Raw genomic sequence first — 23,874 nt, forward strand, 5'->3', positions numbered from 1 at the left:
AAAAAATATATTTCTCATCTAATTCTCTATTTACTTATAAAATATATCTCTACTAATTTATTTCTCGTACAGAGCAGTAATGGTGGTTTTCCCGGTTGGGAACCCCAAAGAGCATTTCGTTGGTTGGAGGTAATATAATATTGTTTTCTATGGCCTCGTTCATTTCACCGATTCGAGTTTTCAGTTTTAAGTTTTTACAGTAAAAAGCTCTCAAAAAATGTCACATCTAACTTTTTCTGTTACAGTAAAAAATTATCATAAAATGTCACATCTTAACTCAAATTAAAAATTCGAATCCGCGAAGTGGAGAGAAGAAAACTGAGTTAGGAAAACTTAACGCATCTCAATTAGGTTGGCACCCACTAAACAACTCGTCTTATATATATGAAGCACCCCTTCTCTAATTTATCAATAAAGAAATTCATAATCCACCCGTAGGGTAACAAAACAACAATGAGGGTAACACTTTCTCTAATGAGATTAAATATATTGAACTAATATTAAACTGATCGATGACGATTTACAATAATAATGTATCATCAACTTTCAATCTTGCAGAAGTACCTTAATCCCACAGAGTTTCTTGAAGATACTCTTATTGAGCGAGAGTAAGATTTTTCACTAATTATAAGATTACAACATTTATGTAACTAGCTAGACATATAGTTGGCTTAATTCCTTTGAATCATTTGATCAGTTATGTAGAATGCACTTCTTCAGCAATTCAGAGCTTGATACTCTTTAGGAAGCTTTTTCCACGACATCGGAGAAAAGAAATAGATAGTTGCATATCAAAAGGAGTGCGTTACATTGAAAATACACAAAATCCAGATGGTTCATGGTAAATATCTTTTTCGGCATCAATCTGATAATAAATTTGGCCTCAAATATTTCATGATTTTGGCCACATGATTAAGCCTTACTTCTTCATATCTCTCTCTCTCTCTCTCCCTCTCTCTCTCTCTCTCTTCCTGCTATCCTTTACTATCGAATAGAAAGGTATCTCATAAACATATGAAAGCACAAGTACATTGTACGTGTGTTATTAGGGAAAAGAAAAGTATGAGAGAAAACTAGCTAGAACATCCATATATACTATTTTGGCACCCACTAGAAACCATGTTTTCTTTAAATCTGTTACTCAAATTTATTAAGAAGCTGTTACGAAAAATCATGTATGCAAGTGCAGTATTGCTGTCAAGTATGAATACGAGTATCGTCCCACGATGAGTGATTGATATTAGGTACCAAAATTATGTCTAACCCTAACTTCATTTGAACAGGTCAAAATATGAGAATTGTTTGTGAAAATTTAAATAACTAAATAAAAGAAAACATACTCGAATAATAATTAGAAGAAATTCAAAGATAAAACAGCTCTAGAGTTTCTGATTTCACCAATATCAATCAAGTTCAAACCCCTAATTCCCATCAATTAATGTTTCTTCTTATGGTGACAGTGGATTTTTCTAAATTAATTACTAATTTTTCTCAAGCACTAATAATCCTACCCAAACATGCAAACCCCACATCCCTGTCAAGATTTTAACATGTTGAACGCATTAAGATTAGAAAATCACAATCACCACACTAGTCACATAATTATCTCTAGGTTATGATGTTCTAATGGCATTATAATCAATGGTCATGTTTAACCATCACTTCTCAGTCTCAGAATTAAACTCTGAATCATGCAAAGGTTGGCTAGACATTCACAAGCATTAAGAACATATTATAATACTCAGCAATATGAAATAAACATCGATTAAATTAGTAATTAAAAATTATAGAACAATACTGATCCGGCTACATCGTAGCCCTAGAAAATGTAATTAAAACACAATGAAATAAGAAAACATCCTAACAATAATTCTAATCATGAGAAAAGGAAGAGAAAAGAAAACTAGATTGAAGATTCGAAGCCAGAGTCCGTTTCCAGGTGAGCCGACTTCTCCTTCATTGTGCCGTCAATTCTCCTTGTTTTCTATGGGAAAAGAACCCCTTATTTAGTCCTAAAAAGTCCTATTTATATGCCCTCGGCCGTAAGGGCAAAATTGGGACTTTTGGGCATAAAAAACTCTGTTGAAACCCACCTTATCGCGTCTAGTGCCATGACGTTGAGTTATGGGCACCGCGGCGCTCTTCAGTTCGGCCCACATATGCCATGGTGTCAGTGTTGAGTGTCGCGACGCTATGGTCAGTGGCATGGCACTCTTGGAATCGCTCAAAATTCCTTATTAGCGTCGCGGCCTTACCTGTTTAATGTCGCGACGCTCATCCTTCCTCAAAAGTGAATGTTTTAAACTTCTTTTGTTCCAATTAACTCCAAACCGATCCAAAGTGCCATCTCCTACCTAACCTATAAAACAAGAGCAAAAACAAGCGTAAAGCCTATACTAGAAACTCGAAAACTAACAAAAAGCTAAGATTAGACACAAGTTCGTGAGTAAAAACACTCACTCATTAGAAGTCTAAGATGAAGAAAGAGTTACAAAAACAGTACTTCCTTGCAAAAAGCCTGCCACGCCCACTTATAGTTAGGGTCCTAGTGTATATTTTTAACCATTGGGCCTATCAAACTCACGTCAAAATAATAAGGGAAATAATAGAAAATATACCAATATGAAAAGCTTAAGAAAGTATATAGGCCAACTTTTAGTTATAGAAATTAATAGGTCATAACTTGTTAAGTTATAATTCATAACCAGATAAGTTATGGACAAACTTGTCAAGTTATGGTTCATAACTAGACAAGTTATGGATAAAAACCGTGAATTATGAACAATAACTTGTCAAGTTACAGTTCATAACCAGACAAGTTATGGACAAAAACAGTAATTTGGCCTATTTATTAACTTATGTAAACTATTGGCCTATTAATTTTAATTCATCTCAAGTCTTGGCCTATTTCCCTCTTTCTCTCAAATAATAAAGTATATACAAAAAACAGTTTTTTAATAGGGATCTTACAGTTGAAAACAAAGACATACTAGTAGTTAATTTTTCCATACCTTACCGTAACAACTAAAAATCTCCTTATATTTAAGTGACTCTAAAACTTACAGGTACGGACGTTGGGGAATTTGCTACACTTATGCTACATGGTTTGGGGTAGAAGCGTTGGTAGCTTATGGAATGAGTTACAACAAAAGTCCTTCCTTGCGAAAAGCTTGTCAGTTTTTACTCTCAAAGCAACTGCAAGATGGTGGATGGGGCGAAAGTTACCTTTCATGCCAATATGAGGTATCATATGGCAACTCTTATATTCACTTTTGGTCATAGATATAGCATTAGGAGATATTGGAATCTCTAATGATGTTAGATTATACATCACAATATAATATAGTCCAGAAGAAAAAGTTGTCTAGACGTTCGGTAAGAAAAAAAAAATGACAATTATATTGGGTGCATTTGTAACTCGTTCTAAAATGATTTTATTTTTTTTGTATGAAAAGGAAAATAAAAAAGTTTTCAATCTCAGACATAAATCATTTTTAAAAATGCATTTGATAGTTTTATCAAGAGATTATTTTTAATATAAAAAAACTCATTAATATATCTTTCTCTTTCTCTCTGCTCGAGAGGGGAGCAAACGAAAATAAAAATTGAAAAACGACTAAAAGTCGTTTTTCATTTCTCTCTCATTTTACACTAAACTAAAAAATCATTTTCATTTCTGTTTTTTATCTTTATTACGCCAAATGCCGTTTTAGAAATGTTTTTATTTTTTCTTTCTTAAAACACGCGAAAAATTAAAACAGAATCAATTCTAAATACGGCATGAAGATTTACTTATAATTGGTAGCTTTTGTTCAACTTCGAAACAGGTATATACTAATCTAGAAGGCAATCGTTCAAACGTGGTCCAAACTGCATGGGCATTGTTGTCCCTCATTGTTGCCGGGCAGGTGAGCGTATAATTTTTTAATTAGATTGATAATTACGTGATTCTGAATTAAGTTGGTAATTAGCCATATCAAGTTATTGCTGATAGATTCAGTAGAAAAAAAAAAAGCTATAGAGGTTTCAAACTGGCTTGGCCCGACCCGCATGAAAGACATGAGCAGGGTTCGGTCTAGGTTTTCGGCCTGCAAGCCGAGCCGTCCCTTATTTCGTCTCCATCAAACCGGTCCGACCTTGCCCGAATATAAGATGGGGCTGCCCCTTTTTTTTCCTTAAGGCCACCCCATTTCTAGCTCATATGCATGTAATAACCGCCGAGCCGTCCCTTATTTCGTCTCCATCAAACCGGTCCGACCTTGCCCGAATATAAGATGGGGCTGCCCCTTTTTTTTCCTTAAGGCCACCCCATTTCTAGCTCATATGCATGTAATAACCTAGCTTTTTACAACAAATAATCAACCTGATTTTTTTGGGGAAAAATAATCAACCTGATTATACAAAGTACTACTTAAGCTCTTGTTTGGATAATTCTTAAAAAGTAAATAAGTAAAAATAAACCCAGCAACCCCTAGTGTGGATAGCATGCTGCCAAAAAAAAAAAAAAAAAGGGTAAAAAATGTTATAATATTTTCTCGAACTTGTTTTAATTCAGGCTGAAATCGATCCGACACCAATACATCGAGGAATGAGATTATTGATCAACTCACAAATGGAAGATGGTGATTTTCCACAACAGGTAATACACACTTATGGCTGGCATGCATTTGTATTCACGTACTCAGGAGATTTATATTTTATATAATAGATAGAGGCCCCGCTCATTTTACCGATTCGAGTTTTATGATAGTAAAAGGTTATCAGAAACAGTCACATTTAATTTTTTTATTACAGTAAAAAGCTCTCACATAAAATCACATCTCAATTCGAATTAACGAACTAAACGTGCTCAGATTCTTCAAATGATAATAAAGCCTTTTGTGAAACTTTCTCCAAGTACGTAACTTTACATATATGCATTAGTAATTACCTTGTTATTTCTTGTATAATGACAAAACAACAGGAAGTAAATGGAATGTTTATGAAGAATTGCGTGCTCAACTACTCATCATATCGAAACATCTATACTATATGGGCTATGGGAGAATATTGTAGACGTGTTTTATGCTTACTATAACAAGACAAGAATTCAGAAGATTGATCAGAAGATACAAGCTTATTGTACGGGCAAATCCCACATTTGGGGACCAAGCATGAACTGCCGCATAATTATCATGATACCTTTCTTGCGCATTTTTATGACGATTTTTCTATGGTTTATGTTTATATTATTATTACTCATTAAATATAAAAATTTGATGATATAAAATTTAATTTCATTAATTGTTATATTCATGTTTTAGTCAATTATACAATTTATTACAACCGTTTAACTAATATTACATTGTAAAACCATAAAACTCATAAATTGTTTACTAATCAAGTTTGAGGAATGGGAGTGGAGAATGAAATCTATCCTATGTTTAGTTGCTCTTTTTTCTTTCTTTTTTTTAATCCTGAAAGGAGAGTGAAAATGATGAGTCCCACACAAATTTAGGCTTAAAGAATGGGATTGGAGATCAAAGAATTCACCCTCATTTAATATTACATTTTTCAAAATGAGAGAAATTCAAATTTTGAAGTAGTATGAAGGGAACAATAAAAATGTTTACGGAGAAAAGTGGGGGCGACTCTAAAGTTCAAGAGGCAAAATGCTGACTCTAAAATTCAGGAGGAATATGTGCAAATTACCAGAAATTTAATTACAATTTTACTGTCAAACAACATGCATGTTAGCATGCATGTAAGACGTTTTTAGTCTCTTTTGAATAGAAGTTAGGACGGAAGGAGCAAAGTAGAAATTAATAAAAAATTTATGATAGTAAGGTGGGAATTTTCAAAGTTTAGAAGGCAAAGTAGAATTGACCCTAAAATCCAGAGGTATAAATGATAATAATCTAAAAATTAGAGAAACAAAACTAATCTCAAATATGAGAAATTTAATTTTTTTTTCCTCAATCTCGTACGCATGATGCTGAATTCTCTCAAACTATTGAGATCCTCTACAATTCTTCAATTGATATAGCATCTTTCAAGTCTCATTCGCTTGTTCCAATTTTGCTTTCCCAACTATATCAGTTGCACATAACTATAATCATGTCAGTCTGAAAATTTTCTTTTAAAAGAATAATTATTCCACATAGAAGGACAATATAAGCTATGATCTTATTATGTCTATAAAGAGGTACTCGCATGAAAGTTGTATCATATTGGCCATCATAATATACACAATATCTCATTATTATTTTATCCCTTTTAGAAAAAATCGATAGGAGCCTTGGAACTTCAACCTTTCTTACTTGTATAAACCAAATACAAACAAAACAAAAAGTTTAGGGATGAAATGCAATTTTTCAACTTTTAGGTAAAAAATATAATTTTTTAAAATTATTTACTTATTGTTTTAAAATATGAAATAAAAATAACCTTTATTTTTTATTTAAGAAAATTTTAAAAAAAGAAATATTTTAATTTTTGTTTGAAAAATTAAAAAAGGAAACTTTAAAACTGTAGGATTTACTATCTACCTAAATAAATTTCATGAAAATACTATTTTGCCAGAAAAAGGAAAGTTATATTAACTTTTTGGTCAACATATTCATTCGGAAGCAGGGGCTTTTTTTTTTTTTTTTTTTTAATTGAAGACTTGAAGCGTATGTTCCCATGAATCGTGAAGTATGCTAGGTATTGTTTTCTTTTGAATGAAACAACAAATTTACCAAAAAGATTAAAGAAAATGAACAATACTAGGGTACTTACTAATAAAAGATGAATTTCATAGTATTGGCTTCTAAGATAGAATTCACTTTTTATAATTAATTGTGGTGTTTAACACTAACATGTGGTGTGTTACACATTTTTCTTAAAAGACTTGACAAATCTACGCATCAATTAGCAAAATGGTAGTTATGTACACTAATATTCAGTAGAAACATTGACATGAGAGATTGTGAGATTATGGGACAGTTTTGGAGTCCAATTCGCCATATAAGACGATTATGTTTGCTAGTACCATCATTACATTAGGCCAATTTAGACGGAGTGAGTGAAATGTCAATTAATTGTTTTAGGCTAATTATGCACTATCTTTTATCTTTTACTATTTATTATTACGAGTCTGCCATAAATGCGTTTGCTCAAAACAATGATGTGGAACACAGGACCTAAAAGACAATTTCTAAAAACTAACTTCAAAAATGTCTTCCACGTTCATTTCGCTGATTCGAGTTTAGAATTCGAGTTTTATTACAGTAAAAAGTTCTCACAAACAGTCACATCTAACTTTTTTACTACAGTAAAAAGCTCTCACATAAAATCACATCTCAACTCGAATTAAAAACTCGAATCAGCGAACTAAACGGATCTGTCAAGAAAATGAAGAAAATTTAGGACTCGTTCATTTTACCAGTTCGAATTTTCAGTTTTAAATTTTTACAGTTAAAACCTCTCAGAAAATGTCACATCTAACTTTTTTTACTACAGTTAAAAACTCTAAAAAAATGTCACATCTCAGCTCGAATTGAAAACTCGAATTCGCGAAGTGAACGAAACCTGTGAAACACCCAAGAAGGGTGAACAGTGTCTTTAAGTATTAGTACTCTGGTGGATGTAGAGATTTCTTGGTTTCAATTTGGAGGTTAGTTTAATTGGTCCTTCAAAAGTAGTTACAGTTTATCAATTGGATGATCTACTGAAAGTGAATAGACAATCTCGGGTGAATATTATGGAGGACTCTTAGAGCCCGTTTGGTTCATAGATTAGAACTATGAGATTAAAATTATTTTCGATTTATGTGTGTTTTTTGTAAGAGAAAATACTGCAGTGAACTATAAACTATGATTCGAATCAGAGAACGAATCCTCCAACTAAACGGGCTCAAGATTGAAGCCTTGAAGCAGAGGAGACGTTGTTTCTTTTAGTTCTTAAAAAAAAAAAAAAAAGGGCACATCTTACAATACAAACGAAACAAAAAGTTTAGGGATGAAATGCAATTTTTCAACTTTTAGGTAAAAAATATAATTTTTTAAAATTATTTACTTTTTGTTTTAAAATATGAAATCAAAATAACCTTTATTTTTTATTTTAGAAAATTAAAAAAAAAACAAAAGAAATATTTTAATTTTTGTTTCAAAAATTAAAAATGGAAACTTTAAAACGGTAGGATTTACTATCTACCTAAATAAATTTCATGAAAATACTATTTTGCCAGAAAAAGGAAAGTCCTCGTTTCGCTTATTTGAGTTTAGAATTCGAGTTTTGTTACAGTAAAAAGCTCTCACAAACAATCACATCTAACTTTTTTGCTACAGTAAAAAGCTCTCACATAAAATCACATCTCAACTTGAATTAAAAACTTGAATCAGCGAACTAAACGGGCCATTATTAATAACTTTTTGGTCAACATATTCATTCGGAAGCAGGGCTTTTTTTTTTTTTTTTTTTTTTTTAATTGAAGACTTGAAGCGCGTGTTCCCATGAATCGTGAAGTATGCTAGGTATTGTTTTCTTTTGAATGAAACAACAAATTTACCAAAAAGATTAAAGAAAATGAACAATACTAGGGTACTTACTAATAAAAGATGAATTTCATAGTATTGGCTTCTAAGATAGAATTCACTTTTTATAATTAATTGTGGTGTTTAACACTAACATGTGGTGTGTTACACATTTTTCTTAAAAGACTTGACAAATCTACTCATCAATTAGCAAAATGGTAGTTATGTACCCTTTTTATAATATTCAGTAGAAACATTGACATGAGAGATTGTGAGATTATGGGACAGTTTTGGAGTCCAATTCGCCATATAGGACGATTATGTTTGCTAGTACCATCATTACATTAGGCCAATTTAGACGGAGTGAGTGAAATGTCAATTAATTGTTTTAGGCTAATTATGCACTATCTTTTATCTTTTACTATTTATTATTACGAGTCTGCCATAAATGCGTTTGCTCAAAACAATGATGTGGAACACAGGACCTAAAAGATAATTTCTAAAAACTAACTTCAAAAATGTCTTCCACGTTCATTTCGTTGATTCGAGTTTAGAATTTGAGTTTTATTACAGTAAAAAGTTCTCACAAACAGTCACATCTAACTTTTTTACTACAGTAAAAAGCTCTCACATAAAATCACATCTCAACTCGAATTAAAAACTCGAATCAGCAAACTAAACGGATCTGTCAAGAAAATGAAGAAAATTTAGGACTCGTTCATTTTACCAGTTTGAATTTTCAGTTTTAAATTTTTACAGTTAAAACCTCTCAGAAAATGTCACATCTAACTTTTTTTACTACAGTTAAAAACTCTTAAAAAATGTCACATCTCAGCTCGAATTGAAAACTCGAATTCGCGAAGTGAACGAAACCTGTGAAACACCCAAGAAGGGTGAACAGTGTCTTTAAGTATTAGTACTCTGGTGGATGTAGAGATTTCTTGGTTTCAATTTGGAGGTTAGTTTAATTGGTCCTTCAAAAGTAGTTACAGTTTATCAATTGGATGATCTACTGAAAGTGAATAGACAATTCGGGTGAATATTATGGAGGACTCTTAGAGCCCGTTTGGTTCATAGATTAGGATTATGAGATTAAAATTATTTTCGATTTACGTGTGTTTTTTGTAAGAGAAAATACTGTAGTGAACCATGAACTATGATTCGAATCAGAGAACGAATCCTCCAACTAAACGGGCTCAAGATTGAAGCCTTGAAGCAGAGGAGACGTTGTTTCTTTTAGTTCTTAAAAAAAAAAAAAAAAAAGGGGCACATCTTACTATATAAGTGGGAAAGAAATTGAGCAAAAAGGTAAAGAAAAAAAAAAGGGTCATTCTATGAGTTTAGAGCTCATAGTGGGAAGGGTTTTAAAAATAGAAAAATCTTAGGATTTTCTCTTAGTTGCTTAATTTTGTTTTGTTTGCTTTTAATTTGAGTTTTTCTTTATGTAGCGTAGGTCCTATGTGTTTTAGTTGCAAGATTCTTTTTTTTTTTCTTTTTTCGAATAAAGTTTTCTGCTTATTACAAAATTAGGGATTTTATCCAATTAAAAAAATATGACAAATAAGCAACAAAATTTACTCTAAAGAAATAATAAAATAACAACAAAAAAAGATGCATTAAGATCATTTCTAGATTATGACACTGCAAATCAACACCACCATCGATATTTTAAATTGAATGAAAAATTACGTGGACGTTTAGTTCATGGATTAAGAATCATGATTTAGAATTATTCTCATTTTACGTGTATTTTTTGTGAGAAAAAAATACTGTAAAAAATCATGAATCATGATTCAGAATCATAGACGAATACAGGAAACAAACGTCCCCGACATATACGTCTCCTGTTTTTGGCCACATGTAGTACTCTTTTAAGTCTTAGAAACAAAAGCCAGCCAGCCTTCTAGAAAAACAGACTAATATTAAACCGGAAAGAAAACTCAAACACACTTAATTTGTAACTTAAAGGTACTCCAAACACCAAACTCAAAAGATAGCACAATGGCCTAATTTCAAAAGAAAAAACGGCCAAAAGTGACCATATTGCCTAAGCCGTCCGCATTCTACTTCCCAAGAAAAACAATGGTGAGAACAGTATTTGTCTCCAGCGAAGCCTTCAACAATTTCAATCCCTATCGACAGAAAGAAACAAGCACAATTAGTCTGCATTTATATATAATAATGATATAATCATATAACTAGAAAAACATAACGATTATAAACACATATATATACCTCTTTTATGCCAACCGAAACAGTCTTCTCCTCAAGACCACCCACCTCCTTAACATTGAACTTATTGAGCATAGCAATGCTTGATATGGTGGACATGGGCTTGACTTCTAGATCGTCCATTATCATATACGTAACGACACCTTTCACAAAACCTCCCTCAGCAGACGACACCCCCGCATTAGGAGGTGGGGGAGCCACGTAGACGAGCTCCGTGGTGATGGATCTTCTAGGGCAATAAGTGCATGTGGCTCCCGGCCTTTCGTCGGACCCACTTCTGCCACAGCTCCCGCATATGTACAGTTTTTTACGGACAGATGTGTCACTACTGTCGGTCAACGAGAGAAGGGTGGCTGAAGAAGAAGAGCCGATTGATGAGTTGGGTTTCAAAAGAATGTCCTTGTTGACGTTTGGTTGCATGTAAGTGTCGCTTAAGCTTTCGAAGCTCTGGTAGAGCTTTCCGAGAGTTCCCACCATGCCATTTGTCGATAGGAGCCGGATAACTGTTCCCACTGGCAAAGACAAAAGGGTGAAGAGAAAATCAGCAAAGTCCTTGCCTGCTTCAGCAAACAGGACTCTTTTTTCCTTGAAGTCGATCAGAAGTTTCAGAGTTATGTTGGACTCGGCCGAGCTTGACTTTGCCATTATCAATTATTAATCTTCTTGTTCTTGTCGTTCTAGTAAAAGATAATATATATATACAATAGTAGATCTTCTTATATAGATCCTTGTGATTAAGGACAATTAATGTTGCTAAAGTGATCGTTTGTTTTCTCATGACGGATACACTGACTCTAATCAAAACCATTTAAGTTGGTGCATGCACGCATATATATATATATATATATATATATATATATATAACATTTGAAAGGCCGAACAACTTGATTTTTTCATCCTTCGATGATGGAAAGTGGAAATTATGGGTCCACAAAAAGAAAAGGGAATAAATATAGTTTTTTCCTGTAAATCGTTCAAAATTCTTTTGAGTACTAAGGCATCTCAAGTATCGCTTCCTTTTCATATCCCCATCACAGGATAATAACTGAAACTGAAGATGCCTTTTTCTTCGCCTTATGGGAGTACTTTTTATTCCTTTGACTTATGGCTTTGTGCTTTTTGCGTTTTGCCAGCTTATTTTATCTTTAACATTATTTTAATTTTTTTTTCTGGATTAACAAATATAGTGTTTTTGCTATATTTATTTTGTTCAAGTCTTTGGGCTTGTTTATTTATTTTAAACTCTCGTAATTTTCTATCTATATTATAAATTGGATGGGAAAAGTGAAATGATCTTTTTAGTGAGTGGCAACTTTGTTGGTATACACTAAAATTAGTTCTGGTTTTTTTTTTTTTTTTTATTGATTGTATTGAATTACAAAGATGTGCCCGTCAAAAAAAATTACAAAGATGCTTAAATGTTTTTTCTTTGTCTTGTACCTCGACTTTTTACTTTATAATTGACTTTATTAATTAAATGATTTTTATTTAAAAAATAAAGAAAAAACACATAAGAGTCATTTGACTTCTAAAAGTAAATGTCAAAATCAAAACGGCAACTATAAATACAATTATCATTTGTTAAAATATTCCTCATCAATAAATGAAAATCTTAAGAAATTTAATTGGTGGGCAAACCCAATGATTATATGTTTTCGGATTTATGTCATAATTGTTTTTCTATTTATTTTTGGATTTATATTATAATTTGTTGGCCTATAATTTTTTTTTTTTTTTTTTGCTGATCAATTTGTTGACCTATAATTAGTTCACTTTTTTTTTTGAATGAATTAGTCCCACTTATTTGGCACAAATAGGAAACTTGTCACATTCTTCAAAGGGGAAATTAGGAAATAAATAAATGCATCAGTCTAGATTATTACTTCTCTTTATTTTTTTATTAATATTCTTTTTATTAAATAATTATATTAGTTAAAATCATATTAATCAAGAGTAAAAATAAAAATCAACAACCATATATTATTTTTTTTAAATACAAAACATTTCATTAATCAACAAAACATGAAGCTTATAGTGCACTCAATAACAGATTTTATGAAACTAAATGAATTGCATGAGAAACTACTATTTATATGGTAAATTACTATTTATTTGATAAATTACTACTTATTATAAATAGTTTTAAAATATGTTATTTACTTAATTTAATTTTAAAAATATATTATTTACCACGATTTCACTATTAAGGTCTTCTTCTCAAAATTTATCATTTGATTAATTGGGCCGGTGGAAAGTCTGAAGGCCCAAACCATATGTGATGGTACGGTGGTGTTGAAGCAGCAGCAGCAGCACAAAGAAGGGGCAAAACCAGCTCCCGCTCTCCCTCCATCCGCCATTGCTGTTCTGCTGCATGCTTCTCTCTCTTCCCTATCTCTCTCTTTCTAGAATTCAGCAATGGAGCTACTATTTCCACCTTCAAAACTAACACCTCATTTCAGAAGCAGCACTTCAACAACGAGATTCTTGCCTCCGTCACTGTACTTACCTTCGTCTTCTTCTTCTTCTGCCTCGTCTCTACGCCGGCGCTCCGTTTCTTCGCCGTCGGCAATCAGGAGGATTCCTCTTCCCTATCTCTCTCTTTCTAGAATTCAGCAATGGAGCTACTATTTCCACCTTCAAAACTAACACCTCATTTCAGAAGCAGCACTTCAACAACGAGATTCTTGCCTCCGTCACTGTACTTACCTTCGTCTTCTTCTTCTTCTGCCTCGTCTCTACGCCGGCGCTCCGTTTCTTCGCCGTCGGCAATCAGGAGGATTCGCTGCGAGTTCGACGCTAAAATCAACGGCGCTCTGCCCGGCGAGTTCGACCCCCGTTTTCTCGACCGCGTAATCCACTCTCTCTCTACTACGTAAAGATTTTGTTGTATGTGTGCTTGTTTGTTCAAATTTTTGTTTCCTTTTTAATCATTTCAAATATATTTTGTTGCTTTCGTAAGGAATCAGGGGAATACCTCGTTTTGCGTGTTTGAATGTGGAAATTCTCTTGCTTTGTATCATAACTTTGTTCGTGAAGGAAATTTTTTGGTTTACTGAAGATTTGAATTAGGTTAAGTTAAGTCTGCGTTTGGGAGAGTGGAAATGTGAAAGGAAAGAAATTGAAAGGAGAGATTTTGGAGAAGAAAACGGAATATTGGGATGTTTGATAAAGATAAATTGAGAAGGAAAGAAAGTTGAAAATCTACAAGGCTTGCCATTTTTACTCCTTTCAACTTTGAAAAGACGGAAGAAAGAGAAATTCTTTTACAAAATAATCTTGTTTAGGCATTTTCCCTCTGATAGAAAAACTTCCTCTTTTTTTCTTCATCACCAATTACCAATTATAGTTTTAACAGTCAACATGCTTGCATGAAGTTCTTGTTTATTATTATTGTTTCTCTCTCTCTGAATATAAATGTAATGACCCATGTCATGAATAGCTAAAGAGTAGATTAAAGCTGACCTTATTACTTCATCTCTAGCAAAAGGCACTGGAAGCAGCAATGAATGATATTAATAACTCATTTGGAAAAGGAAGTGTCACCAGATTAGGCAGCGCTGGTGGAGCTTTGGTGTATGTATTTTCCTCTTGATGATGATGTTACTCATTTTGCTCGTTTTTCCTCGCAATTTTTCATGTTTACATGTATGGAAGGAGAATGACATGGTGCATTCAAATAAATTTTAGGATTTAGAGGGAAGTAGATTGCATAACATTTTGTCATTGGCAGTGAAACCTTTCCCAGTGGCTGCTTGACATTAGACCTTGCCTTGGGTGGTGGCCTTCCAAGAGGAAGAATTGTGGAGGTATAAGTCTTTGCACTTGTCCTTTAATTTTAAACAACTACTTTTGTTAAGGATGTTAATCAGGTTATAAATATACTTTATATCTCATTGTTAAAAGATGCCTTGCTTTGTAAATAAAACTTACTGTATGGTGGGATATATGAGAGTTGAAAAAATTTATAGAATTTCAAAGTATGGATGGTTCTTTTGAATGGGTCTTTAAACATGATATCATTACCTTGTGCGTCATTACTTAAACAGGGAACAATTTGTTTATCTTCTGCTTATTTTCCAGATTTACGGACCAGAAAGTAGTGGAAAGACCACTCTAGCACTCCATGCGATTGCAGAAGTGCAGGTATCAATTCCACTTGGAATTTTGAACATCATCTTTTGAGTTATTATATGGATATTAGAAGTCAGTTATGTTTAATTATTTCTCTGTAATGAGATCAACATGTATCTTTTTAAATGGTATCCTTGCAGAAGCTAGGGGGAAATGCTATGCTTGTTGATGCAGAGCATGCTTTTGACCCAGCATATTCAAAAGCATTGGGAGTTGATGTAGAAAATTTGATTGTTTGTCAACCTGATCACGGGGAAATGGCACTTGAGAGTAATATATCTTTTCTGTTGTTTTTTTAATAATGTTATATATTTTCTTCTAAATAGAATACACGCACAAATTTATTTATATAGGGTGACGCTTCTTACATGCAACCTTGATATATGTTGATTAATCTTTTGCCATTTCAGTTGCTGATCGTATGTGCAGATCCGGTGCCATAGATCTTATTTGTGTTGATTCTGTTTCAGCTCTCACTCCTCGAGCAGAGATTGAAGTAATCTTTGTTTTTTGTAGTAAAATTTTTAATCGAGGGTAGGTGCCAACATCTGACTCCTTGTGGTCTTGTTAAATCGTAGGGTGAGATTGGCATGCAGCAGATGGGATTGCAAGCACGTCTTATGAGCCAAGCTTTGCGTAAAATGTCAGGAAACGCTTCTAAAGCTTGCTGTACTCTTATATTCTTGAACCAAATAAGATATAAGGTAGTTTTTCTTGCTTACTCTGAGTTTTCTATTTGCTTGATGGAATATTTATTGTCTTTGTCACGGGAAATTATTTCTTGTATGATTGAGTCAGTTACACCTCCAATTCCTTTATTGCTTTAACTAAAATCTGACTAGTTTGATTATGAATTTTGTAAGATTGGTGTATATTATGGGAATCCAGAAGTGACAAGTGGAGGAATTGCATTAAAGTTCTTTGCCTCAGTTCGTCTTGAAATACGTTCTACAGGGAAGATAAAATCCGTAAGCCCTATGATTGCTGCTCCTTTTTCTTTCCCCGGTGTTTCTCTTTTCTATTTTGGTGGGTCGGGAACAGCTGCTTGACATAACATACTTATCCGCTGCATGACTTTTGGTCATGTTTACTGCAAGTTTCGTTAATCATCAATTTATCTGTTTAGGTGAAAGGAGATGAAGAGATTGGACTTCGGGTTCGCGTGAGAATACAAAAGAGTAAGGTACATTTGCATTTGCATCCATGAGGGTTGCACCTTGCTTAGATGAAACTCTCCGTTCATTTTAACCATAAAATGATTCTGTAAAACTCTGCTAGACAAATAGATGCAATGCAAGTTTTATGTGGATTGGCTTGATTCAGTAGTGCGTCTAATGCTTTTCCTAGTTGCTTTGTATATAACGTGTCTTTCACTGGAAAAGATTGGTCTGCTGCAATATCAAAAGATTAAATACATTTTCAGTGTATTTTAAATACTTAATAGTTTATTTCTTGTTCAAATTGTTTGTCCACCAGTTCTATTTATTGTTCAAATTGTTTGTCCACCATTATGTTTTAGTGTTTTTCTTTATTTTTAGAAAGGTATCAATAAGTTCCCATCACAGGTTTCGAGGCCATACAAGCAGGCTGAATTCGAAATTATTTTTGGAGAGGGAGTAAGTAAACTGGTAAGTACAGTGACAGAGCACGTCTATTTCCTATCAAAAGGTGAAAAACATATTCCATTTCTATCTGTTTTCTCCTGCAGGGTTGTGTATTGGATTGTGCTGAAATTATGGATGTTATAGCAAAGAAGGGCTCCTGGTATAGCTATGGGGACCACAGGTATGTCCACATTACTAGTGAGGTTATTGTAGGGCCCGTTTTGGTTCATAGGTTTAAATAGAAAGTTTGAACCGAAAATCACAGATAAAACATTGTAACAAAAAGGTTTGAACTGTGGTTTAAACCAGCAAAACAAACAGACCAGTAGTTAGGACTAGATTTGTGAGTAGCGCAGTATCAGTCAACTAACACGAGTAGAGTATTAGTCCACTCCGAGTGAGGTCAGAGTAATGCTAGAGCCACCAACTCTTGCACCAATTTTTTAACTCCACCAAGTGATGTGGCATTTTTTAACAACACAAAGTAACCACTAATTTTATACTTGAAGTAGCGTGATGCCAACTTTGAAAAGTATGTGGTTCAAAACTTGCCCCATTACTTAGTGACTAGTGTAATAAGCTGGTGTCTTGGCATTATCAGATAAGGTGATTTATGCCTGGACTGGACTGGACTGGTGAGTAATAGAGTATCAGTCGATCACCATGATTCTAGTTTTAGTTCATTATCCTCTTAATTCTTCTCATGCCCCCTTTTTTTTCCATATGCATCTTTAAAATTGGACTATATTTTAACTCTTGAGCTATTGCAGCTTATAACTGTTTTCTTTTTTCTTTTTTCAAGGCTAGGACAAGGGAGGGACAGATCATTGCAGTACTTGAGAGAGAACCCTCTTCTTCTTGACGAAATAGAAAAGGTTTGTTGCTACTTTTCATGTTATAATCTGTGCCATTTCTATTGTTACTGTGATCCGACAGCCGTTTTATTACAAAATAGACCCAATTATGAAATTTGAATTTGGAAAAGTCACCAACGGTTCAATAAGTGCACATGCTTCGCAATTCTATTGTTGAAATCCATATGAGGTCTTTATTTTTTAAGGCAGCCAAATAAAAAAGGCACGATAAAAAAGGCACGATAAGAAAGTCACCAACGGTTATCCTTGGCTTGGCAATTATGTTAGTGTTAATAGCGCCTTTGGAAAATAACTTTAAACAAAAAAGGCACGATAAAAGGACGAACACTTAGTTCGTCTCTGACCAGTGAGTTATTTGAAGGTTGATATTTGTTTATTTGTAATGTGAAAATCTTGTACAAGGTCTATTATTGTCTCTTCTTTCTTTAACTAGATTTCATTTGCCATCATAATTCGTGAACACAAAGTATTTCATCAAACTTGCAGATAGTACGGTCCAAACTGGCGGAAGGAACCGGACAAACAGGTTTTCTTCAACCAAGGAGCTTATCGTTACCCCAAGAGGACGAAGATGTTTATGAAGAGAGTCAATGAGAATTAACATATCATTGTCAGTATTCTCCACGTTGGATAAAGGTGCTAGGCCAGGGACATTGATTAAAACTGGAAGCAGAAACAGTGCAACAACGGTTTTGCTCAAATTTACATCGACGAAGTTTCGAAAAGTTGTGATCAGTGTCTTCCATTCTTTTTTGCTGAGATCATTAGCTTCCATTAGTTTGGGGCGATAGAAAGTGACATTGGTGCTGATGGAAATATAAAAAACTGACATTCAGTATTGACTGTAACTGTAAGCAATTTATTTATATTCAATGGAAAAAGTGGGATAAGGGGTTTGGGGGTTTGTGAGCTGTGTTCTGGGGAAGTTATTATCTATCGTTGGCCTCTATAGTAGAATCAGTCGGGAGCCTGAGAGGCAGAGGTTTACCTTGTAACGGATGTCAACAGTTCGAGTCCGTTTATCTCCGACTCGTGAACTTATACCTCATCTGTCACAAGTTCTCCCATTTTTGGTCTCCGGGTTATCAATTTTCAAATTTGGTGCCAAATAATGCCTTCCTTGCGAGAGAAGAAAGAAAAAAAAGAAAAAAACTGGATCATATCTCTTAAATTGAAAAGAAGCGCAAGTATTTCCCTTTATGCTCACTTTCAAAACAACCCAAAACAGCGTTCCGACCGTCTTTGTACTAGCATCATTGGATGTATTAAACATCACTTTCATTTATTTTTATTTATTTATTTATTTATCCATTCGTACTTTTCTTTTGTTTAATTAAGCCTCCCAAAATGGCATTTTTCGGAGATGTTAGTATTCATGCTTAGTTAATGATCCTCAATGCAGAAGAAAGAGTTCATCAATTACTAATTAATAATTCCGAGTCTACAGGTTTTAAACAAATTACAAACACGAGTGGATTTTTTTCTTTTTCTTTTTCTTTTTTTTCTCTTTCATTGTTGAGGAACTTAACTTTGAGATTTCTAGCTAAAATTTGTGGTGCGAAAAAACAGTCAAATAGGAAAAATATAAAGTAGCAAGGAATAAGATACAAGACATTACAAGTAAAGGTTCATAGAGTATATGGTGAATATTCTTGTCTGGACAGTTACATGGAGAAACCGCTATAATATTACAAATTACAGCATAAAGAGAAAAGAGGATTCTAGTTTTACTGTGCCAAAGCACTTGTGTTGTAGACAAGAAGGGCACCTCCTGCAAGAAGACCGGCTAGAGTCACAGCCCAAATGGCCAACCCAGTCGTACCTGCGGTTTAATCGAGATAATTACACAAAATGCCAAATAGTTTACATAAGTTAATAAATAAGCTAAATTACTATTTTCGTCCATAACTTATCTGGTTATGAACTATAACTTGATAAGTTATTGTCCATAACTTGTCTGACTATGAACCATAACCTGACAAGTTTATCCATAACTTATCTGGTTATGAACCATAACTTAACAAGTTATGACCTATTAATTTCTATAACTAAAAATTAGCCTATATACTTTCTTAAACTTTTCATATTGGCCTATTTTTTACTATTTCCCTTACACAAAATGCCTACTTTAATCGAGATACAATTTACCATGTCTATAATAATTAATGGGGTTTATCTAAAAAAAAAAAAAAAAAAAAAAGAAGCTAACCATGGGATTTTTGCTTAATGGGGTTTAATTTATCATGTAAAAAGTACTTACCACCAACATAGACATCACCACTTGGAGACCAGTCTCTGGTGTCGAAGATTGGACTGCAAATCAATATTTACACATTGTTAGTATATATACCACTACTTATGTTATAATGGACTTAGTATATATACAGTCATTTTATTGGAGGAACGTTAAATAAGGTTTGATATAGACTTTCATATGGAAAAAAATTTAATTTTTTTTAAAAAAAAACAAATAGTTGATCCTGCAGTACCTGTATCCGTCGACATTAGCACCGTATTTGTCTACAAATTGGTAAACTCCCTTTCCCTGATCAATCATATATGCTTGAAAGTTAGATAACAAGGTTAATCCTTACTGAAAGATAATAGTGATAAAAAAAATAAAACAAATATTTTGTTGGTGGCTGGTAATTAATTTAAGAAACTATTATACAAAATTGGTTATCAAACAGAATATCTAGAGCATGCGAGTTGTTGTGTGTGTTTTTTTTTTTTTTTTTAGCTTCGTTTTCGCTTAAAAAAAAAGGATTAATTTGGAAAGAAACAATACATAGAATTAGAGAAAAATCTAATATGTGAGGTCCGTATATAAAATACAATAAATTTTGATGAAATGGACATAGAAATTTGTATCTATTTACGCCCTACGGTACTTGTATATATAGAATAATCTCGAACGTTTTCTTAATATCCAAAAATCACTTGAAAAAATAAACTTTTCCATAAAAAAAAAGACGTCAGATTAAAGAAGTACGCAGAACAGACAGATTCTGATATAGATCTGACGGTTGAAAAATAAGGGACTACCAAAAGAATATTGTAAGTAAAAATATTTTCTTAATCTAAGTAATTATCCAACGTCCACGTTTGTTATTCAAGAGAGACTGAAAGTTATACGTACATGTAACGTAATTAAACGAGTGAGTAACGGTGCATAATTTAAAAAAGAAAAAAAAAATACACAAATTTACCTTGCCTTTCCTGCCGGAGGCATCAAGACCTTCCCTCAAGCTCATTCCACCATTGATTCCTGAAAATTAGTTATTATCATTATGTAACGATATGCATAATATTTTTGTCACGTTTTCTTAATTTGTATATATAAACAATTGATAATTGTCTCTATGGGAGTTCATACAAACACTTTTTCCCTACTTTCTAAACTATAGACTATATATGTAACGATATGCAAAATATATCTTCTTTTAAATTATATTCTATATCAGAGGTCTACAGTAGTAAACATCATATAACGCCCTTTAAACATTACCAAAACTTTTGTTTAAGGGATAATAACCTTTTTTTTTTTTCTTTTTTATAATTTCTGCGGTAACAACTATTCTTTTCATTACAGATAGATATGTTGTAACAATTTGATTAATTTTTTAATTATCTGATTTATGAGTATAGTCAAAAGATGATCAGTTCATCATAGCATAAAAATTGATCTCTTTCTCTTCTTCTTTAAGGAAAATTTATAAAAAGAATTGCAAACTGCTTAAAGTCTTAAGTATAGGAAGAAAGTAAGTATTTAATCTACAAATTAAAAAAAAAAAGAAGAAGGAAAAATTATTTAAAAGTACCATAGGGCTTGTCAGTCTTAATCTTCTTGACACCACTGGCGACAACTCTGAAGGAAGAAGAGGAAACCCTAGAAAGTGAAGGAAGTCCTCTCGCCGCCGATCTCTCGACGGTGAAAGGCGCTGGTTTCAAGCTCACTGACGCCATAACTGAGGCTGCCATTATCAGATTATTATCCAATAGATTCAAATATGAAGATCTCCTTCTCTACTTTGAGCTATATTTAGCTTCTTCTTCTTCTTCTTCTTCTTCTTGGCTTTCTGATATTCTAGACTAGTAACATAATAAGAATGCCAACATGACATATCAAGTGGCTGATAGGGGTGACACGTGGCGTTCAGTGTGTGGAGGATATCTGGATATGATGTTGAAACGTTATCAGAACTTGAGCTTCTTTGCACCAAAGAACTTCTCTCTCTCTCTCTCTGCCCTTCTTTCTCTCTCATGATTGCAAATCTAGGGACCCATCTTGTTTCTTGACACGTGGACTTTGTCCAAAGCAATGATAGATCAATACTTGTGTGAAAATCTCTATTAAGGGAAGATTATTTACGAATTTGTGTGGTGTAGGTATACAGTTTTTTATTTTTTATTTTTTTTGGAATTTTAAATGTTTTTTTATGGGTTATTTTCTATTTTATACAGCTTGTATTTTGAGTTTATATAAAAACATAACCCTTTGTTTTGGATGTTCTTAATATCGTACGTTGAATTTCAACTTCATAAAAATTTTATGCGTTTTCCGTTCAATAGTTATTGTTTACCCTTGAATTCACAAATTTAACATTTGCAGCTTATGATGATCTTATAACCAAAAATGAATCATGCATAATGTTTAAAGCAACAAAAAATAAAAAAAAAATAAAAAAAAACATTGTATTTTCAAGCTAAGTTGAAAAGGGTAATTTAGCAAATAATGTTTCATTATAATAGTATCTATAAGCTAGAAAGGGTAAACACATCAATTGAGGTGTCAAAATGATTTGAAACGGATTTGAAATTCGGAAGTATGGTTTTGAGAACATTTAAACTACTGGGTTAGTTTTTTGATGAACTCAAAATGCACGGTATAGAATGTAAATACCCCTTTTTTCATCATTGAAATTACTCTCATTCTTTTTTTTTTCTTTTTTTTCACATTTTCAATAGTTTGGGTTTGTCATATTTTCTCTCTCATTCCGATATTCTCTCTCCTTTTTTATTAAAACTCATAAATGGAAGTCAATATTTGGTAATCAAGATCCGTATATTACAAGGTGTTTTTTTCCTAAATTCGCCAAGTTTAAGAGGTTTTGCTCGTAATAATATTTTAGTCTTTATAATGTTTCACATGTTTAAATTTTATCTTAAATTTCGCTAAAGTTTTCTTATTAGGATGACTGTGATTTTTGGGCATCAAATATTGAAGTTGCCAAAATAATGTAACAAGACCCTGAGTTCAATAAATTAAAAAACAAATCAATAAATTAAAAAACAAATAAATAAAGACATTTGAGTTTAGATGATGCACAAATTTACATAAAGGTTTTTTTCCATGGTTACCCATTGAACGTTTTGCGTTTAGCAATACAATGAAGTCTTAAAAATTGATTCCTCAGATCTTTTAATAACATGTATTACATACTAAACGGTTTGTAACGCTTGATTTGCTCGTGATCAATCTTAGGGGCCTTGGTTGTCATGGTCATCAAAATCAACAAAAGATCTTTTAAAAACACATAAACCCAAGAATCAAATGGATGAATGTGGACTATCTTCCGTCCTTGTTCACTGTTTTTTTGTCATTAGAAGCTCATGTGCGAGTCACTTCGGAAAAAACAATCCAATAATTCCATAGGGAAGAAACGAAAAGGGATGGGTTTTACTTTTACTTTTATCTGTTTTACTTTTACTTTTATCTTTGAAGAAGGAGAAGGGAGAAGCGAGAAGCGAGTAGACAGAAGCGACCAGACTGAGAAAAGCGGCGGTGGTCCGGTGGACTGAGAGAAGCGGCGGTCGAGAGTGGAGAGTGGAGAGTCACAGAGAAGAAAAAAGGAGAGAGAAGAAAAGTGAGACCCTTATAGTAGGCAGAGGCGGCGCATAGAGATGAGATGAGAAGAAATGTTGAAATATTTCTATCTAAGTAACAAACGGGTAAAAAAACGAGTTGTGTATTCGTGTTATCCAAATATGACACGTTTAATAAATGAGTTATGACGGGTCAATTGCGGGTTGACAAGTCAACCTGAAAATGACATGTTATTTAATCGTGTTTTGTAAGTTCGACCTGATTTTTACCCGAATTTGTTTATGATAAACCTAAATCTACTAATTTCGTGCGGGTTTCGAATCGTGTCGCTACTCGAATTGCCAGCCCTATTCGAAAGGACTATCAATACAATGAATTTTGAAATTTAAGAATGAATCGTCAAGTTTTTTAATTTATACACCGGATTGCCAAATGCAGAAAATTTATTACGGGGTATTAGGCCTAAAATAAAACAATTATTGCATTCATTTACAAGCTGTATGACGATCCAACGAGCTTGATAATCGCAAGTGTTGACGTCATTAAGGGAAAAATAAAAAATAATGAAAAAACTTCAACATGAAAGGATATACTTTGAGATGTACAGTTCAATGTGAACTTGAAATTCCATGACAGATTTCAAATATTTCCAGGTGGGTTTTGTCCAAAGTCAGAAAACCACTAACCCAATATATAAAAGTGGGGCTTTA

At 33.1% G+C, this 23,874-nt stretch overlaps 4 protein-coding genes across 4 annotated transcripts in view; 2 read left to right on the plus strand and 2 right to left on the minus strand.

Moving 5' to 3' along the window:
* LOC21394590 (lupeol synthase) overlaps nt 1-5,077 on the plus strand; it is a 13,619-nt gene extending 8,542 nt beyond the window's left edge. The window contains exons 11-17 of the mRNA XM_024162165.1: nt 35-129; nt 562-608; nt 698-841; nt 3,066-3,243; nt 3,828-3,908; nt 4,556-4,639; nt 4,964-5,077. Coding sequence (XP_024017933.1) covers nt 35-129; nt 562-608; nt 698-841; nt 3,066-3,243; nt 3,828-3,908; nt 4,556-4,639; nt 4,964-5,077 — 743 coding nt within the window. The remainder of the gene's footprint in view (nt 1-34; nt 130-561; nt 609-697; nt 842-3,065; nt 3,244-3,827; nt 3,909-4,555; nt 4,640-4,963) is intronic.
* A 5,481-nt stretch (nt 5,078-10,558) lies between these two features.
* On the minus strand, nt 10,559-11,372 carry LOC21394591. Its single transcript, XM_010092820.1, has 2 exons — nt 10,731-11,372; nt 10,559-10,627 (listed from the first exon to the last, which is right to left on the minus strand). The coding sequence occupies exons 1-2, from the start codon at nt 11,370-11,372 to the stop codon at nt 10,559-10,561; spliced, it is 711 nt and encodes a 236-aa protein (XP_010091122.1).
* A 1,953-nt stretch (nt 11,373-13,325) lies between these two features.
* On the plus strand, nt 13,326-18,320 carry LOC21394592 (DNA repair protein recA homolog 1, chloroplastic). Its single transcript, XM_024162176.1, has 13 exons — nt 13,326-13,576; nt 14,209-14,300; nt 14,458-14,533; nt 14,808-14,870; nt 14,999-15,128; nt 15,269-15,354; nt 15,437-15,562; nt 15,722-15,826; nt 15,985-16,041; nt 16,424-16,486; nt 16,567-16,643; nt 17,265-17,337; nt 17,824-18,320. Exons 1-13 carry the CDS (start codon nt 13,343-13,345, stop codon nt 17,929-17,931), a joined length of 1,290 nt encoding a protein of 429 aa, XP_024017944.1. The 5' UTR covers nt 13,326-13,342; the 3' UTR covers nt 17,932-18,320.
* A 573-nt stretch (nt 18,321-18,893) lies between these two features.
* On the minus strand, nt 18,894-21,419 carry LOC112090576 (photosystem II 10 kDa polypeptide, chloroplastic). The gene is made up of 5 exons (XM_024162175.1): nt 21,159-21,419; nt 20,547-20,605; nt 19,827-19,882; nt 19,598-19,650; nt 18,894-19,159 (listed from the first exon to the last, which is right to left on the minus strand). The coding sequence occupies exons 1-5, from the start codon at nt 21,316-21,318 to the stop codon at nt 19,065-19,067; spliced, it is 423 nt and encodes a 140-aa protein (XP_024017943.1). The 5' UTR covers nt 21,319-21,419; the 3' UTR covers nt 18,894-19,064.
* Between the last annotated feature and the right edge of the window lie 2,455 nt (nt 21,420-23,874).

The sequence above is a fragment of the Morus notabilis genome, unplaced genomic scaffold (assembly GCF_000414095.1).
Source record: "Morus notabilis unplaced genomic scaffold, ASM41409v2 Scaffold466, whole genome shotgun sequence".
NCBI lineage: Eukaryota > Viridiplantae > Streptophyta > Magnoliopsida > Rosales > Moraceae > Morus > Morus notabilis.